This window comes from Dromiciops gliroides, chromosome 2 (genome assembly GCF_019393635.1).
Source record: "Dromiciops gliroides isolate mDroGli1 chromosome 2, mDroGli1.pri, whole genome shotgun sequence".
NCBI lineage: Eukaryota > Metazoa > Chordata > Mammalia > Microbiotheria > Microbiotheriidae > Dromiciops > Dromiciops gliroides.
This window is the reverse complement of record NC_057862.1, coordinates 637164624-637183027: the sequence shown is the minus strand read 5'-3', so window position 1 is coordinate 637183027 and position 18404 is coordinate 637164624. Positions and strand designations below refer to the sequence as shown.

Here is an 18404-nt window from a genome sequence, read left to right as displayed (position 1 = left end):
CTAGCTCTGACTGGTTTAGATTCTGAAAAAAAAACGTGGCACTACCCTAACTAGCATCTCAGTGATGTCACAACATCCCTGATGTTCTCTGTCCTGCCCTTAGGTGAAGAACAGACCAAGAATTTCTCCACATGCTTCACCCCCTAGAGGGACATACGCCTGGAAAGAAAGCCTCATGCCAGAGAAGGCCAGCTGCCTTCCCAGGCTCCTCTCTTAAGACATTCCCTGCTTGGGGGCACAGTGGATAAAGCACCGGCCTCAGACACTTGATACTTACTAGCTGTGTGACCCTGGGCAAGTCACTTAACCCTCATTGCCCTGCAAAAACAAACAAACAAAAAAGACATTCCCTGCCTTCATCCTCTGTTTCCATAGGAGACCCTTTAGTCCCCAAAGTAGGGCTGAGCTCCCCATTCCCATAACTCCCTGCCTAAGGGATGCTACTAGGAAATAATAGGACCCTACTTAATTGAACGCCTCCTTATCCCCAGTCTCGTCTGGTGATGAAGACATCCCTGAAGCTCCTTCTGGTGTTTGTGGAATATGCAGAGACCAATGCACGGCTCTTCATCCAGGCTGTCAATGCTGTCGCCAATGCCACTGGTCAGATGCCCTCCCCCCTCCCCTCTTGCCTCTCTGTGCCCTTGCTTTGTGGTCTCTCTGCCTTCCCACATACCTTTTCTCTCACCTCCTCCACAGGCGCCTACCCATGGGCCACCTTTGTATCCATCCTGGAAGAGAAGAATGGAGCTGACGCGGAGCTGTTGGTGTTCACCATGACACTGATCAACAAGGTGCCTGGGGGTGGGGGAAGAGCAAAGGCTTCTAGGGTTGGTGAAGGTACCCGCCCCCAGACATACTCACGTGGCAGCACCCACCCCATAGTGCCCACATTATCAGGTCTCAGAGCTCTTTCTGGTGCATGAGGGCTCAGCCTCACCTTCTACATGGTACCCACAGACGCTGGCAGCCCTACCAGACCAGGACTCATTCTATGATGTGACGGATGCATTGGAGCAACAGGGCATGGAGGGCATTGTGCAAAGGCACCTGGGTAGCCCGGGCACAGACGCTGACCTCAGGACTCAGCTTGTTCTCTATGAGGTAAGGATCCCAGAATTGGGGCATCGGAGGGTCAAGGGCATCAAAACTCCCAGGTTTCCTCCACCCATTCCTGCCTCTTCTTTTTCTCCAGAGTGCCCTGCGGCTAGAAGACGGAGACCCTGAAGAGGGGGTGCCTGGTATGCGGCGGGAGCGCAGGAAGCCTTCATCAGAAGAGGGAAAGAGAAGCCGGCGTTCCCTGGAGGGGACAGGCTCTGGTGTCAGTTCTCCTGCCAGGGCAAGCTGCCCCATCCTGCCTCCCTCCAAATCTCCTGTGGAAGCTCACCCTCGGTAAGCGAGAGCCACTGTCAGGCAGTAAGCATTGATGAGGTTTTTTGTTAAGAGCCTATTGTGGAGGGACAGCTAGGTGGTGAAGTGGATAGAGTACCAGCCCTGTGATTCAGGAGGACCTGAGTTCGAATCCAGCCTCAGACACTTAACACTTACTAGCTGTGTGACCCTGGGCAAGTCACTTAACCTTCCTTGCTTCACCCCCCCCCCCAAAAAAAAGAGCCTCTACTATGAAAAACCCCCTTTTTTTTAAATAAAAAAATTTTAAGCGCCTACTATGTGCCGAGCACTCCATCTCTCAGGGTACCTGCAATGGTCTCCCTCCTCATCTCCACCCACTGTCTTCCATAGCTTCCCTTTAAGTCCCAACTAACAATCTTATCTTCTACAAGGAGCCTTATTCTAGTGCCTCTCCTCTCTTAATTATTTCCTATTTACTTTAAAATAAAGGCAGATTTTTTCCCCCCCTTTTTTATTGTGAGGCAATGAGGGTTAAGTAACTTGCCCAGGGTCACACAGCTAGTAAGTGTCAAGTGTCTGAGGCCAGATTTGAACTCAGGTCCTCCTGACTCCCAGGGCCAGTGCTCTATCCACCACACCATCTAGCCATCCCTATTTGCTTTATATTTAGCTAGTTTGTGCATTTCTTGTTTGCTTGTTGCTTCCCTCATCAGATTGTGAGTTCTACAGAGGGCAGAAACTGCCTTTTACCTCTTTTTTGTACTCCCAGTGCTTAGCACAGTGCCTGGCACGTAGCTTGCTCTTAATAATGTTTCTTGAGTGAGTGGATACAAAGAGAGGTAAAAGACAGTCCCTGTCTTCAAGGAACTTCACAATCTACGGAGAAACAACAAGCTGAAAACATTGTATAAATGAGCTAATATGCTGGATAAATAGAAATTAATACAAGAGGGAAGGCAACTGGTGGAATTGAGAGAAGTTGGGAAGGGCTTCCTGGAGAAGATAGGATTTTAGCTGGGACTTAAAGGTAGCTACAGAAGCCAGTAGATGGAGATGAGAAAACAGAGCATTGCAGGCATGGTGGACAGTCAGAGAAAATGCCTAAAGATGAGAGATGTAGGTCTTGTTCTGTGGAACAGCAAGGCGGCTGGTGTTACAGATTGGCATCAAAAGGGCTTGCATGCATGTGTGCGTGCGTGCGGCATGTGTGTGTGTGTGTGCTGTGTGTGTGTATTTAGGGGGGCATGAGGTCTAAGAAGACTGGAGAGTGGGAGAGTGAATTGATGAGAGCTACAGTAGAATTGCCCGGCAGCAGTGAGGGCCCAGTTAAGATTGTGTAACATGTCTGTCAGTCAGAAGGGTTGTGTGATTTTTTTTTCCACCTTCATTCAGCATTAGGTGTGTAGAAGTGAAGGCGGCTGATGTGGGCATGATCCAAGGTTGAGTTTTGGCCGGGGCACAACTGGCAAAATGACAAGGGGACCCAGGGACTCGAGAAGAGAGCGGTGTAGATTTGAACTGCTCACCAGAGGCTCAGGATGGGGAAAAGAAGGGAGAGTGATAAAAAAAAAAAAAGAAGGGAGAGTGGCCAGTGCAGGGGTAATGGCCTGGGGAGAACTGAAGAGTCAAGGGATTGGGGGTCATGGTGTAGACAGGAGGTTGGTGTGGGAAAACAGAGAGAAGTGAAAAGCCAGTAGGTTAGGGTCACATGGCATGAGAAGAGGGAAGGAGGGAGGAAGAAGATAACTGGGCCCGTACTAACCAGCAGTCCTGACTCTAGCCCCATAGGCCCAGCCCCCTGCCTCAGTTCTTCAGTGGTCCTGTTTCCCAGCCCCACTATGGTCCCCCCTACCGATCCACTGGGTGAAAGGAGCATCTATAAGTAAGTCAGGTGCTGGGTATGGGACACCTCACCCCCTCCTGTCCCCTTGGTTCCCCCTTCTCATGGCCCCAACTGGCAATGCCAACCTTTCCCCCTCTGGGGATGTACAAAGCTGATACCTGAAGGGTCTGCTGCCCAGACTGGGCCCCTCTCTCTCTGCCTGTACCTCTTTTGCTCTCTTACTCCACTAGCTCAGCTTTGTGCCCCTCTCTGGGACACCACTACCCCCCTTCCCTGGGCACCTCCGGCCGTCCCCTGCCCAACTTTTCTCTCTTTTTCCAGACTTCGTCAAACTGTTCCTCTTTGGTAAGTGATTAAAAGTGAGCAGAACCTCCTTTGGACTGTCTGTCTCCTACTTTCCTACTTCCTATTTCACCGCTCACCTCTTTCTCTCCGTCTTCCATCTCCACTTTCTCTCCCCTTCTCACCTCTAGTTCTACTATGGGTTCCCCAACCACTCCCATATCCTAGTATCTTCAACTGGTCTCTTCCCCATCCTCTCCATCTCTTTCCTCCTCTGCCCTCCCTGTGTCTCTCCCTCCCCCATCTTTGTCTCCTAGGAGCCGGGGTCCAGGTTGGGGGAGGTGATGCGGGTGAGGTGCTTGGAAACTTTGGGGAAAGGCTCATGGGGCTGAGTACTTCCCTGGATCGGTGTGTATGTAAGAGAGACTAAACTAGTTGGCATGGGCTGATCAAGAGAGGCCCGGGAGTGCTGTGGGATCAACGACTCTCTTCCCTAGGGCCCCTGAGAGGCCTCCTAGGTCCCGGGGGTCCCGCCTGTGCTGAGCAGGTTGGAGTAAGTACAGATCGGGGCTGGCCTCGCCTGGCCCCGCTCAGGACTTTGTGCTCACTGCTTCAGAACTGCTTCCCCATGTGCAAACAGGGACCCTCGGTACTGCTACAGGGGCAGCCCTCTGTCTAGAAGCCACTGCTCCCCACTAATTTCCCAATCTGGTTCCTATCCCTCACTCTTCAAAAGACTCAGAAACATAGCCCTCTGGATTGGCCCGGACAGAATAGCTAACTATCCCAAGCATCCTCAGGCCAGCTGAGAAAGATCTTGGGATCCTAGTAGAACCCTTTGAATTCAAGCAGTGATACTCCTGTTAAGATCTAGCCCAGTATTGAGATGAGGAATCAGGATGATGGGGGAAATGCTTTGGCTCAGGCCCCCAGTTGGCTTACTCAGCTCTCCTAGCTGAAAGGCTAAGAGAGAATGGATGGAGTAGCCTGGGGTACAGATAGAGAAGAGACCCAGGGAGAAGGGGAGGATCAGGACCTTAAATGAGACTAGAAAAAGCTACCAGAAGAGGCCTCCGAGGCTCCGAGGCACTTCCCTGCTCTGACAAGGCTGAAGAGGGAGCTAAGCATGAGCTAGTCCAGAGCGGGAGGGAGACCCACATGGGTGACGGCCAGGAAGGTGCCGGTCCTTCACTTTTCCTGAGGCTCAAATGACGGGCTGTAGGCCCCAGAGCAAATAGCACAAAACCATTCAACACGGCATCACAAAAATCTCGGGTGGGTTTGGCTGTCCAGTCAAACTTTGACTGGTCAGAGGAGTTGGTGGAAGTCCGGTTTGGGAGCAGCTGCAGACAGAGCAGGGGGCAGAACGTGGTGGCCTTTGAGTCCTTGGCAAATGAGGAGAGGGAAGCGGAAGCTGAAAGGAAATGCGGAGGTTTTCTGGGTCATTTCCCTCATTTTACCGGTTAGGAAAAGGAGGCCTAGAGCGAGGGGACTTACCCAAAGTCACAGCTAGTAAGTGGCAGGGGATTCGATCCCAGGGCCTCCCATGCCAAATCCATGCTCTCTGCTCAGTGCATGGGCTGCTGTTTGCATGGGCTGCGTGTGCCCGTGTACGTATGTAGGGCAGTGTGTGCTTGCCAGGGAGAGAGTCTTCCTGGCCCGTGGAGAGTAGGCCTCGGTTTTCGTAGCAAAGTAGGCTTGCTGCTGGCCGGCAGGGGTGGGCCCGAGTCCCTTAGGCACCGAGGAAGGCAGGCTGGAGAGGGAACCGAGGGACTGGGCACCAATGGGAGCTCTCCTGCAGAGCCCGTTTCCTGGAGAACGTGGCGGCAGCTGAAACGGAGAAGCAGGCTGCCTTGGCGCAGGGGCGGGCTGAGGCCCTAGCTGGAGCCGTGCCAGATGAATCCGACGGACACCAGGGTGAGTAGTTGTCAGGGAGGATCGGGAGGTCCCTTCCCCAAGGATTCCCCAGACTGAAGAGGCCCCGAGGAGGTGGTGGGCTGCTTTAGCTTTGACCTGTGGGGTTACTGTGGTGGTGACTTTCTGTCCTATCTTCACAGACCCCCGAGAGCTATGGAACACCCCAGAACCAGACCCTGCCCCCCGCCCCCCCAGCACCCCAAGAAGTCCCCTTCCCCGGCCCCTGATCCTAGCCCAGCGAAGCCTGGAGTCTGAGGTCCTGACGCCAGAAGCTCAGGTTCCCTCAGAGCTGCTCTCACCCCAGCCTTCGCTCCGCATCGGAGACTTGGACTTTTCTGATCTAGGGGAGGATGAAGACCAGGATCTGTTGGCCACCGAGTCAACTGGGGCTGCAGGAGATGTCCTGGCACCACCCCCCCTCCCTGGGAATCCTCCACCCCCACCCCCTTTGCCCCCAGGATGCCCCCCACCAGCCCCACCACCCCCACCCCTTGGAGGGGCACCTCCACCTCCTCCACCCCCTGGGCTACCCCCACCTCCACCAGGTCCCTCTGCCATTGATGGTCCCATCCTCCCTCCTAAGAGGAAGACTGTGAAGCTGTTTTGGCGGGAGCTAAAGCCGGGAAAGGGGGTCAAAGCCCTGGGTCGGTTTGGCCCAAGCCCTACCCTGTGGGCCTCACTGGAGCCTGTGACTTTGGACACTGCGAAGTTGGAGCATCTGTTTGAGACAAGAGCCAAGGAAGTGATGTCCAACAAGGTACCTCCCTTATCCCCCCAATCGGAACCTAAGACCTGAATAGACTTGACACATCTTCCAGCCCACCCTCTTCATTTGAACCAATGAGGAAGAGAGGCCCAGAGAGCCCGAAGAGCTAGAAAGAGCTTTGCACTGGGTGTCCAAGCCCCAAGCTCCAGGTCTTAGCTCCCCTCTTCCCACCTTGAGCCAGTCACTTGCTGTGAAGTGGAGTCATCCATCCCTAAGATGGACCAGATGGACTGAGGTCACAGTCACTCTAGAGCCTATGAACACGTACTAGCCAAGTTAAGTGACACGACATTGGTCACGCAGAGTCCATGGCAGAGCTGGCACTAAAACCCAGGCCTTTAGACCCAATCCCGGGTTTCTTTCCACTGTGCCACACTGTTTCTATGCCCTCGGGATCACCAGGGCAAACTATGCCCCTTCCTTGACCCTTGGAGGTCTCAACCCTAGGGGAGGAAAGAACAGGCCACCCTCCCTTGCCCCTATCTTCCCTGGGCTTGGGCCTAGATCTATTCCCTGCCCCCACACCCAAAGCTGGCTCCTGCCCCAACCTCTGATGACCCTTACAGAAAGCTGCTGAAGGCCGAAGAACAATGACGATGGTGCTGGACCCCAAGCGAAGCAACGCCATCAACATCGGCCTCACGGCGCTGCCCCCCGTCCATGTCATCAAAGCAGCCCTGCTCGGTTTTGATGAGTTTGCCGTCAGCAAGGATGGCATTGAGGTATGTTGGGGTGGGGTGTGAGTTGGGGAGGGGTCTCCAGGGAGGGAGGCTGTGAAGTAATGACGATGCCCAGTCTAGGAGGGCGGAAGCACCACCCACTATCACCACCCCAACCCCAACCAGTCATGTAGGGGTATACCAACCCAAGCTCTTGACTTAGGTACCAACAAAGTCCCCTTTCCCTTTAAATCACCAGAGGAACTTTTGCTAGGAAACTTAAGGGGGGAGACATTCACACAAACCCTTAGCAATACTATGAGTAGAATCCTCAAATTCAGAGCTGTACTAAAACACCCTAATAAATGTTCACTGAATGGAATGGAATGGGTCTGGTTGGTGGGAACACTAGAGTCAGGAGCCACCTGAGGCTGTATCTCAGGTCTGGCCTTGGCACCTACAGAGCCACGGGCAAGTCACTGCCCACGTCTCTGCGCCTCAGTTTCCCCATCTGTACAGTGGGAACAACCTTAGACTACCTACTTCACAGGGCTGGGAAAAACACTTTTTAGACCTTAACAGTTCATGTTTGTATCTGAATTATCTCCTCCTGGTTTCTCCTCCTGTGAGTCTCTGAAAAGCCACCCTAGAGGATCCATTCGATAGGACGGAGGCTCTCTTGCTGTGTTCGCAGTTTGTAGATATAAGTGTGGTTACACTGTTATCCTCCAGGCCCCCTATGTAGCCTGCCTCTCTCCTTTTTTGGCCCAGTACAACCTTGATAGCTTTATTTTCACTTCCTACGTGTATGCTACGTGTATCATTCCAAGTTGTGAAACTTATACACTGAGGATACTTCAATTATCTAGGTTCCTTCCAGCTTGGGGGCATGTGAAGCTACTTCATGGGGTCTCCGGTGGTGAGGAAAGTGTTTCCTGAACCTTCAAGCTATATAGAAATGGACCAGGAAAGCCTAGTCTCAGATGGGCTTGAGGGTATGGCTTAAGGGACACTTTCATCCCTGAGACTCTGTCTCCTCTGGGGAAATCAGAGAGGAGGCTTCCCGGTGCGTGGTGGAGACAAGGGTCTTCCAGGACTTGCTTTCAAACCCAAGCCCTCTCACCTCACAGACACATTCCTTGGTCTTGCATATTCACTTCCCCTTGGAGTTCAATTTCCTGAGTCATACTTCTCAAGGGAAGGACTGAGACAGGAACTTGGCCAGGTAGGACAATGGCCTATTGACTGGCTAATGGATGGATGGCTTTGAGAAGGAAACCATAACTCTGAGATATCTCAGTGAATCATATGATATGTATGTGCCTTTGGTTCACCAAAGGGTGAATGGTTTTCTTCTCAAATACCGGTTTAATACTCTGTTGTCCTGGGGAGCAAGCTAGGTGATACAGTGGATAAAGCGCTGGGCCTGAAGTCAAGAAGACCTGAGTGCAAATCCAACCTTAGACACTTAACTAGCTGTGAAATCCTCTCCGTACTTCAGTTTTCCCCATCTGTAATATACCATACAGGGCTGCTATGAGGATAAAATGAGACATTTGTAAATGTTTTGCAAACCTCAAAGGGCTCTCTTAATGCCAGCTGTACCACCAATATGGGCACTACCACCCACTGTATAGATTGCAACCCATTGGTGGCTTCTCATCCTGCGTGACTCTTGTCCACAGCCCCCCTATCAAGCCACTACAAGAAGTCCACTTAATATACCATTTCCTCCAGATCTTTTCCATTTAACATTCCCCCTCCTCCAGATCTTTTAACATCGCCAGGATGTCCACAGTACAAACAAGCTGTCTACTGGCTATTCTGGGGACTCGATACACAACTAGCCTGTCTCCGCCTCCTCTCTGGTTTTCTGTCTGCCTCTTCGCCTGCGTGATTCCAAATTGGTCATTGGTGCCTACTCACACCAACTGTGGGCTTTTCCACTGGGGGATCTGTCACTTTAATTCCCTGGAGATGTGGTGCTCCTTAACCTGGAGCCAAGGTGTTTGCACCAAAAGACCAGCTCCAGGGGCTGTCCATCCATCTCGGCATCATGGTCTGTTCCTCATCCACTTGGCTTCTCTTGGCTGGAGTTCAGTCTGATCACACATTTACCCTGCACTTTAAGGGTTACAAAATGTGTTTCTTTCTTTTAAAAAAAATTTATACATTTTTGCTGGGCATTGAGGGTTAAGTGACTTGCCCAGGGTCACACAGCTAGTAAGTGTCAAGTGTCTGAGGCTGAATTTGAACTCAGGTCCTCCTGACTCCAGGGCTGGTGCTTTATCCGCTGTGACAAAATGTGTTTCTAACTACAAACCTGTGAAGTCAGTAGTACAAGGATTATTAATAGTGTTTCAGGAAACTTGGAGGAAGCTACTTGCTCCAGGTCACCTAGCTTGGAAGAGTGAGTGCAGAGATTGCCCATTGGGTCTCAATGCCACCACCACTCGGGCTACTGCCCTGAGACAAGTCTGCTGGTTGCAGGCAGTGAATAATCCTAGTGTCCTTCCCAGAACCTGTGGTTTGAAGTTTCTCTTTCCCCTGAGTGATGCCAGCTGCCCTTCTTCTCTACCCATCCCCCAGGCTTTGGATTGCAGCTCCCTCCCATCTCTTTCTAGCTCCGCCCACAGTTCCCCTAAGCCAGAAGTGGATTTCCCAAAGGATAGAGGTTATTTGGTCCATACCATTCTTTTTACAAACAGGGAAACTAAGGAGGCCTAGAGAGAGGGCTGGATTTTAGAGCTCAGGATTCACTGCTTTGGACTCATGTTTACGACAGACTTGGAGGAATTCACAAAACCCAAGGATCCCATCCAGGGACTCTTTAATCAACTCTTGTGTGGCCAAGACACATTTCTGGTCAAACTCGCCTCATCTTCCCAGACTGGCCACTAATTGGGTGGCTTTGGCTTCAGAATGTCACCTCTCCTCAGTTTCTTTGTATGTAAAACTGGGGGCAGGGGGTTTAGATTGCATTCTACCGGCTCCTTCGCTCCAGTGATCTATGACCATCTCTAGCTGTCCAGACGGTCTCTTAGTTTTCCCACTAACCAAGTAGGGTCAAGGTTCACGATGCTGACACATTAACCTGCCTCCACCTGGGGTTTTCCAGGTTCCTACAGTTCTACCCAGTCCCCCAGAGGAATAAGTAGGCGGTCATCACACACCTTCCCCCTTACAAACTGGGAAACATTTACACTTCATACATTCTTTCTTTCTTTCCTTCCTTCCTTCCTTTTTTTTTTTTTTTGTGCAGAGCAATGAGGGGTAAGTGACTTGCCCAGGGTCACACAGCTAGTAAGTGTCAAGTGTCTAAGGTTGGACTTGAACTCAGGTCCTCCTGAATCCAGGGCCAGTGCTTTATCCACTGTGCCACCTAGCTGCCCCTCACTTCATACATTTTCAATACATAATGTATACACCCATAATGGTGAATTAGTCATATACCCTATGGTCACCTAGTAGTACCTACCTGCTGTTTATTCACAGGGCAGCACCTTGGGTGTGACAGCGCCATCCCAAGAGCGATCTTGCCATTTTGGCCAGGAGTTAGCTCTGCACAGATGGTAGCAGACGGGTGGGGTCATGGGAAATGTACCAGAGAAATAGTTATGCTTGCCCCAAAGGTCTCCTCCACTGTAAAATAAGGGACAGGCTCAGTGCTTCCCAGAGCCTGTGTGGCTCCAAAGCCTGTTCCTATGATGAGTCGGGGTTCCTACAAGCTGGGGGGCCATGATGTATCCACAGAAGTTGCTGACAATGATGCCTACGGAGGAGGAAAAGCAGAAGATCCAAGAGGCCCAACTGGCCAACCCAGACATCCCTCTGGGCCCAGCTGAGAGCTTCCTCTTGACCCTGGCCTCCATTGGTGGGTTGGCCGCCCGACTGCAGCTATGGGCCTTTAAGCTAGATTATGAGACCATGGAACGGGTATGATTCAACCTGCAGGAATGAGCCAGGGTTGGCTTGGGAGTGGGTGAGGGAGGGAGCCTTGTATTGGCATTCTGAGGCTCGGGGGCAAACGGAGAAATGGCAGGAGGGTCAGTTCTCTACAGAAGGGTTACCAATAAAAGTCTATTTTTTTTTAAATAGAAATTTTTTTTCAAATGGTGGGAGAAATGTTTTTCACACACCTCAGGATCGGAGGGTGCGAGTGTAGTAACTGTGGAGTTCCCTCTCCCTACCCCCAGGAGATCGCAGAGCCCCTGTTTGACCTCAAGCTGGGCATGGAACAACTGGCCCAGAACCCCACCTTCCGCTGCATCCTGGCTACCCTGCTAGCTGTGGGCAATTTCCTCAATAACTCTCAGGTGAGAGGGATGGAGAGGTGGGGAGAAGCTCAGCGGGCCCAGCCAAGGGGGCACATGACCACCTCGAGAGTGAAGGCGGACTGGGGGAGGGGAGGGAGTCAGGCACTTTGTGCTGAGCCTTCGGCCATTGCAGAGCTGCGGATTTGAGCTGAGTTACCTGGAGAAGGTATCTGAGGTGAAAGACACTGTGCGGCGGCAGTCCCTGCTCTATCACCTCTGCACACTTGTGCTCCAGAGCCGGCCCGAGTCCTCTGACCTCTACTCAGAGATTCCAGCCCTTACTCGGTGTGCCAAGGTCAGTGGGGGGAAATCGAGGCCCTGCTGTGGCTGGCAGGGTGTTTGTTGGGGGGGGAGGTGTTGGATGTCAGGGGGTGCTGTGAGGGAGGTAGGGGAAGCCTCCCGCCCAGGCTATGGACCCCATCACTGCTCGCAGGTGGACTTTGAGGTGCTGGCTGAAAACTTGGAGCAGCTGGAACGGCGGAGCAGGGCAGCCGAGGAGAACCTGCGGAGCCTGGCCAAGCACGACCTCACGCCTGCCCTGCGTGCCCGCCTCACCCACTTCCTAAGCCAGTGTGCCAAGCGCATTGCCATGCTCAAAGTGGTACACCGGCGCGTGTGTAACAGGTGGCATGGGGGCCCCGGGAGGGGAAGAGGAGACGCCCCGGGTAGAGGCTGCTGGGTCCTCCCTGACCGCTGGTCCACATGCCCCCAGGTTCCGTGCCTTCCTGCTGTACTTAGGGTACCCCGCAGAAGCAGCCCGGGAGGTGCGGGTGATGCAGTTCTGCCAGACGCTTCGAGAGTTTGCCCTGGAGTACCGGACGTGCCGGGAACGTGTAGTCCAACAGCAGCAGAAGCGGGCCACCTACCGTGAGCGCAATAAGACTAGGGGGCGCATGATCACCGAGGTAACCCTCCTTTCTGGCAGCGCCCCACCTGTTTATCCAGGCCTTTTCTGGGATGTGCGATGAGGCATAGCTGACCCTTCCTCACTCCTGTCCAGACGGAGAAATTCTCATCCGTTGCTGAGGAGGCCTCAAGTCTCCTACCTGTGCCAGTGGCCGTTGGGAGTGGTCCAGGTCAGGGGGACAAGGACACAGATATCACCATGCGGAGCCTGTTGACCAGCGGGACTGAAGCTCTGACCCACAACCGAAGGAGCCGAGGTAAGGGGGTGGCAGTCAGGGCTTTCGGACAATGCTTCTTCCTCTTCTGTCTCCTGAACCCTCCTTCATGTCCCCAGGCCTGGCCCGGAACAACACCCCTGCAGCAGCACCAGCGACCCCCGCCACACCCCCAGAGGAGGCCCTGGGCTCCGGCTCTCCTACAGACACCTCAGACGAGATCATGGACAGACTGGTGCAGTCCGTGACCCGGAGCAGCCCCCGGGCTCTGGCTGCCCGGGAGCGGAAGCGATCTCGGGGCAATAGGAAGTCCTGTAAGTAACAGCCCTGAAAAGATCTTAGCCTGGAAGAAGTATCAGAGCCCCTTAGACTAACCTTGGTCACTTACTTCAGGGCCAACTGAGACCCTCAGAGGGCAGGGACCCTGTTTCCCAGTTGCACACTCTTCACCAATGCACCAATCTACTACTTCCTGCTCTGCTGCCTCCATCCCCCACCCTGTTGCCAACCAGTGTTATTTCCTCCCTGCAGTGAGAAGGACCCTGAAGGGCGGCCTTGGTGATGACCTGGTGCAGGCACTAGGACTGAGCAAAGGGCCCGGCCTGGAGGTGTGAGAGGGGTGACCCCACTATATCCCTCTCAAGGCGCCTCCCAGAGAGTGGCCTCTACACTCCAGGGAGGTAAAGGGGAGAGGCAGTTGGGGAGAAGACGGGGAGAATCCGTGCCCCCTCCTCCCAGCCAGTCCATCACTCCGTGTGCCCTGGGGGCCCGGGGCCTAAGCAGTATTACTTGTGTGTGAGCCTGTGTGATGGGTGTGTGTGTGTGTGTGTGTGTGTGCTTATGTGAGAGAGGGATTTCTAGCCTAGGGTAATAAAGCTATTCCTTAACTAACCAGCTGTGCTCTCTTTCCTGCTGGAGGGCCCTCCACACTATCCGCTTGCAGTTCCATTGGGTGCAGCCTGCTCCGTCTAGCACATACTCACAGACACTCAGTTCCCAGCTTTGGCTCTTTATTATAACAAGCTGGCCCCTTCCCCCTGCCCACCCTGACCCAGTTCGTCTAGACGTCCAGGTCCCATGGCTTCCAGTCTCTGGGGGGCAGTCAGGGGGCAGGACCCAGGCACTGGACAGACAGGGTCTGCCCTGACTGGGAGAGCCTCGCTCAGTTCTGCTCAATTTTGTAGCTGCAGCCTGCCTTCCAATACCATCCTGGCTACAACCGCTTCATCTGTCGGCGTTCCTGCCGTCGTTGGCGCTTCTCATTGGGCTCAATGATGGAGTTGGCTGACTCAGCTGTGAGCCAGGGGCTCAGGATGTTCACCCACAGGAGGTAGAGTGCCCGGCCTGGCGCCTGGGAGAAAACAGGCCAGGAGGGAAGGACTTAGGCAGATAGGGATTGGGTGGGTTGTTGAACAAGACAACGGTCTTCAAGTATTCAAAGGGACATGACCCAAGAAGGCAGAACTGGGTGATTTGGGGCAATGAGGGCAGCAAGCCAGATTTCAGCTCAGTCTAAGTAAGGACTGTAACAGAACAGTCCACCTTGGAAGGTGGTGAGCTCTCCTGAACTCACGGAGCAAAAGCCTGGTGACCGCTTGTCAGGGACGGTACAGAGGAGACCCACGCCCAGGTACGGGGGTCAGGAAAAGTGAACTGAAGGGTTTCAATCCCCCCAACTAAAGACTCTGTAGATGGGGTCTGAGGGTCTTCCCCCCAGTGCCAGGGCACAATGCTTCAGGAGGAACTGATTCAGCCTCAGGCCCCTCAGTCCTACTTACCAAGAGCCAGAAGTACCACACATAGAGGGAGAAACAGCTGAGCACTTGGACAATGGCTGTCAACAGGATCACGTCCTTCAGGTGCCTTGTGAGGAGGCAGAGGGAGGGAAGAAACATGGTCAGAAGCGGAGGTGAATTCCAGGTGCCCACGGGGATGATGGGGGGTAAAAGGCCAGAGGGGGTCAGCCCCAACCCCTCAAAGGACAGACAGGTGCCCACACTGGGCTTGGCCTGATGAGCTTCTCCACACCCCCAAGGGAAGCAAGGAGTGAGCCGGTGGCAGGTCCCGCTCACCTGGGCTGGCGGGAGACACTCACTCTGCCATTCCCTGCTCCATGTTGAGGTCGATGCCGCTGTCCGCCAGAGCCCCATCCTCCGAGAAGGCTGCCTTGGCCATGGAGCTCATGGAGCGGTAGCTGGCCCCATACACAACCAAGCTGAACACTAGGGCCGTCTGTGGGGAACACGGAGGGTTAGCCACACACACACACAGACGCACGCACGCTTCGCAAGGCTGTCTCTGCCCAGGGGTAGCTGGGTCAGGGAGGGGTCACAAAACATACCCAGGCCCAGAAAGATGCTGAAGAGTAGAAGATCCCAAGGGTCACGATGCTGTAAATTGCCTGGAAGCAGAGATGTGGGCAGCAAGTCAGGATGATGGGCAGACTCCTCCACCATGGGCCCTGCTCTTTGCTTGGGTAATGTTCCTATGCTGACATACCCTTAGGGGGAGCCGACTGGCTCCTTCCCCTCCACTGGGGAATAAAAGTGGGGGTAGGGAAGAAGGGGTGAGAGCTCTATGCACACAAAGCCCCGGCAAACAGGGAGCAGAAGACTGAACAGGGGCAAACAGGAGGCAGCCAGACATCCCTGAGAGGTGATCCCAGTGGAAACAAACCATTCAGACCCAAAGAAGGTCCTGCACAGGCCAGGCCGCAGCCCCAGGCTACTCTAGCTGCAGATCACCTTGGTCTTCCCCAGTTTGGTTCTAATGAAGCCCAGCATAAGCTTCAAAGGATGGTGAATGAGTATTAATGGGTGCTGCTCACAGGTTTGACCTTTCCCTTCTGAAATGCTTGTGAATGACTCTCTACCTGCCAGCTTCCAATTCTGCCCCTGGTGCTCCTACTACTCAGGAAGAACAACAACCTGCCTTCAACACCCATCAGGCCAGCTTTATCCCCACCCAGGACCAAGAGGGAGAAGTCCATTCCCAAAGTAATGGAGAACCCTCTATAACTCTAAAACCCCAGCATATGGATGGGGTGGGAAGCACTCACAGTGGCACCCAGGATGATCCGAAAGTAGAATCTCAGGGTTTCCTTATTTTCTTCAAATATTTGCTTCTTCCCCTTCGTGCCCACCTTCCCTTTGGGCTACAAGGCAAGTCAACAAGAGTTTAAGGCTCAGAGGAGACACTTCAGCAGGCCCACCCCTGCCCCAACAAACTGCAGGCACCTTTCATGCCCTCAAAAGACCTGGTATGATTCACTCCAAAAATCCCTCCATAAACACCCAGCTTATCTTCATCTCTTCTGGTAGATGCTAGTCTTACTACTACCCTCTGATATATGTTCTGACCGCATTTGTGTGTGTGTGTGTGTGTGTGTGTGTGTGTGTGTGTGTGTGTGTGTGTGTGTCCGTGTCCCAAGTCTTCTAGGTACAAAAGATAGTTTGGGGGCTGGAAGGGGATTTAGAAATCATTTAGTATGCTCCTTTATCTTATGACCAAGGAAACTAAACCCAAAGGGGTTAAGAGACTTATCCAAGGTCACCTATGTAAGGAATTCATTTGAACTGTCTATTACCTCTAGGCTCCGTTTGGTTTCTTTGCTCTTAAGCAATTCTCAAGACTATAAGTAATTTAAAAAGGTGCACACCAGCATGGGTAGAACAACTTTCTCCTCAGAATTCCCTTGACCAATGCAATCACAAATTAAAAGGGAAAAAAAGGCAAGGAAAGGTACTCAGTTATTTGGATGGACCACCAATGCCATCTTTAAAGCCTCTGCTAGGATCATGGACAAACTGGAAGAGGGCATCAGCAGCTCTATGACCAATAGTACAGCTGCCAGTAGACCACCAGTCACCTGGAGGCTTGTGGTCCCTGCTAGCCAGTGCGGCTCTCTCGCTGGAAAAGGAGGATGCAAGATCATGGAAACCCTAAATCACAATTAATTCCTTACACCTAGGTAGCAGAGCCAGCTCTTTAATGAATACTCCTAAAGCCCAGATCTGATCATGTCTCTGTCACAAGGTCTATGCTCCAGCCAGACTGGCCTACTTGCTGGTACCTGTGCTGCAAAGTCCATCTCCCACCTCAGAACCTTTGCACAGCCTGGTCCCCCACGCCTGGAATGTCCTGACTCCTTGTCTCTACATAGCAGAACATTAGCATACCTCCTCTCCTCAAACCGCAGCACAAGGACCACTTCCCACAGGGAGCCTATTGTGGTGCATCCCCCCCTGCTTTGTGCTCTTCCCAAGGAAATTATTTTGAACCTAATTTTTTTAGTCTATGTCATTTCCTTGGAAGAATGTGTGCTCTTGAAAGCAGGAATTGTTTAAATGTTTGGTGGTGTATCTCTAACAACTAGCACAGTGCCTTGATGCTATTTCACTTGAGATCTAAACAGTTCACATGGATTCAGTGATCACCTCTATGCCAACCGTTCTCAGATCTATTTATCCAGCCCTGACCACCAGTCTTATATGTCTAGCTGGCTATTGGACATCTCGACCAGGATGTCCCACAGATGTCTAGTGGCACCACATGTCCCTCCCCTCTCCTAACTTTCTTATTATAGTAACGGTCACTACCATCCAGCCAGCCACCCAGGCTCGAAACCTAGGTGACACCCACAGTTTCTATTTCCCCAGCCCCACATTCAATCTGTTTCCAGGGCCTGACAATTTTACTTTCCTGAGTTCTCGTATATATACACGCCTTTTTCTTATGTGACACTATGGCCACCCAGGTGCAGGCCTTTTGTTTAGGGTTGGCCTCTCTGCCCACTCCAGTTCAAACCCAAATTCCCAAACTGATCTTCCTAAAGTGAAAATCTGCCTGTGTTACCTTCCTACTAAATAAACTCTAGTGGGTTCCTATCACCTCTAGGATCAAACAGAAAATCTGCTTGATGTTCAAAGCCTTTCAAAACCTAGCCCCCTCCTCCCTTCCTGGTCCTTTTACACCACCTTCCCCCATACTTATCACACATATCAGTGTCATTGGCTACCTTGCTGTCTGTCCCCAGGAAAAGATGCTCTGTCTCTCTGCTCTAAGCATTTTATCTGGCTGTCCTTCAAGCCTAGAATGCTCCCCTTCCTATCTCCTCCTCTGATATACCTTCAAGTACCAGCTAAAATGTCACCTGCAAGAACCCTTTCCCAACCTGCCCCCTCCCTCAAAGCCAACACGTTCCTTCTGTTGATCCTCTCCAGTTTATCATATATGCAGCTTGTTTGCACCTTGCTTTTTGCAGGCTGTCTCACCTAGTAGACTGCCCTGCTTGAAGGCAGGGGCTGTCTTTGGCCTCTTTTTGTATCCCCAGCACTTTGCACTGTGCACGGTACATACTAGGTGCTTAATCAATGTCTATTGATCTGCTGCTTCAGCCTTTCTTTGCATCCCCAGGGCTTAGCAGAGCCTGGCACAGAACTGGGCCTTAATAATGCTTATTGACTCAACATTCTTTGACGGTGCAGGGGCTTAACAAATTGAACGTGCCACCTAGGCACATTTCATTTCTTCGGCTCTACCTCCCCACCTTGGGATGTCCCATCTAACCCCCTACTACATTATACCCCTTTGGGCCCCCACCTTCGTACATTCCATATGCCCCTTGATCCTTTTGAGCCCCCACTCTGGTACCTCCCATCATGCCCCCCCTCCCCTTGGGCGCCCACCTTGGTTCATTCCACAATCCCCTCGATCCCCCTGGAGCCCCCACTTTGGTACGTTCCGTCATGCCCCCGTTCCATAAGCGCCTCACTCCCCTCACCTTGGCACGTTCCACAAGCCCCTCGACCCCCTTGGGCCCCCACCTTGGCAAGTTCCACAAGTCCCTCGCTCCCCTTGGCCCCCACCTTGGTACATTCCATCACCCCCGTCCCATGCTTTGGTAGGTCCCGGTCTCCTTTTGCGACTCAGTCAATTTCCTTCACTGGCATTCCTTTTGACAAGCTTCCCTGGATTTCGGTCCTCGCTCTCCCCCCGAATCACCCCATCATCCTTACCGCCATGGTGTTACCGAACCACCAACTCCGGAGCGGAGAGGAGGACGAACAGCGGCGACGGACGCCAGGCAACACCAGCTCAGCAAGGAGAGCGCTTCGGGTGGGGGAAGGGGGGAGGGGGTAAGGGTAG

At 52.8% G+C, this 18404-nt stretch overlaps 2 protein-coding genes across 3 annotated transcripts in view; one reads left to right on the top strand and one right to left on the bottom strand.

Moving 5' to 3' along the window:
- FHOD1 (formin homology 2 domain containing 1) overlaps positions 1 to 13131 on the top strand; it is a 36748-nt gene extending 23617 nt beyond the window's left edge. Inside the window, 16 exon segments of the mRNA XM_043984056.1 lie at positions 492 to 603; positions 700 to 794; positions 961 to 1104; positions 1196 to 1392; positions 3134 to 3235; positions 5280 to 5395; positions 5536 to 6152; positions 6728 to 6883; positions 10574 to 10756; positions 11017 to 11136; positions 11270 to 11431; positions 11570 to 11760; positions 11849 to 12041; positions 12137 to 12299; positions 12377 to 12571; positions 12789 to 13131. Of these exon segments, the coding sequence (XP_043839991.1) occupies positions 492 to 603; positions 700 to 794; positions 961 to 1104; positions 1196 to 1392; positions 3134 to 3235; positions 5280 to 5395; positions 5536 to 6152; positions 6728 to 6883; positions 10574 to 10756; positions 11017 to 11136; positions 11270 to 11431; positions 11570 to 11760; positions 11849 to 12041; positions 12137 to 12299; positions 12377 to 12571; positions 12789 to 12871 (2829 nt within the window). The 3' untranslated portion in view covers positions 12872 to 13131.
- A 119-nt stretch (positions 13132 to 13250) lies between these two features.
- TMEM208 (transmembrane protein 208) lies at positions 13251 to 18401 on the bottom strand. 2 transcript variants are annotated; one of them, XM_043984055.1, is made up of 6 exons: positions 18275 to 18401; positions 15316 to 15411; positions 14599 to 14658; positions 14353 to 14489; positions 14036 to 14120; positions 13251 to 13608 (listed from the first exon to the last, which is right to left on the bottom strand). In XM_043984055.1, the coding sequence occupies exons 1-6, from the start codon at positions 18278 to 18280 to the stop codon at positions 13471 to 13473; spliced, it is 522 nt and encodes a 173-aa protein (XP_043839990.1). In that variant the 5' UTR covers positions 18281 to 18401; the 3' UTR covers positions 13251 to 13470. The 2 variants fall into 2 exon arrangements, with proteins under 2 accessions (XP_043839990.1, XP_043839989.1); XM_043984054.1 differs by having other exon boundaries at positions 18125 to 18377.
- Positions 18402 to 18404: the final 3 nt, after the last annotated feature.

Bases quoted from the DNA above. Each gene is read 5' to 3' on its own strand.
- TMEM208 (XM_043984054.1), bottom strand. The intron at 14,659-15,315 runs GTGAGTGCTTCC...CTCTGCTTCCAG, and splicing joins GGATCATCCTGGGTGCCACT to GCAATTTACAGCATCGTGAC. The intron at 13,609-14,035 runs GTAAGTAGGACT...GTTTTCTCCCAG, and splicing joins TGTGGTACTTCTGGCTCTTG to GCGCCAGGCCGGGCACTCTA.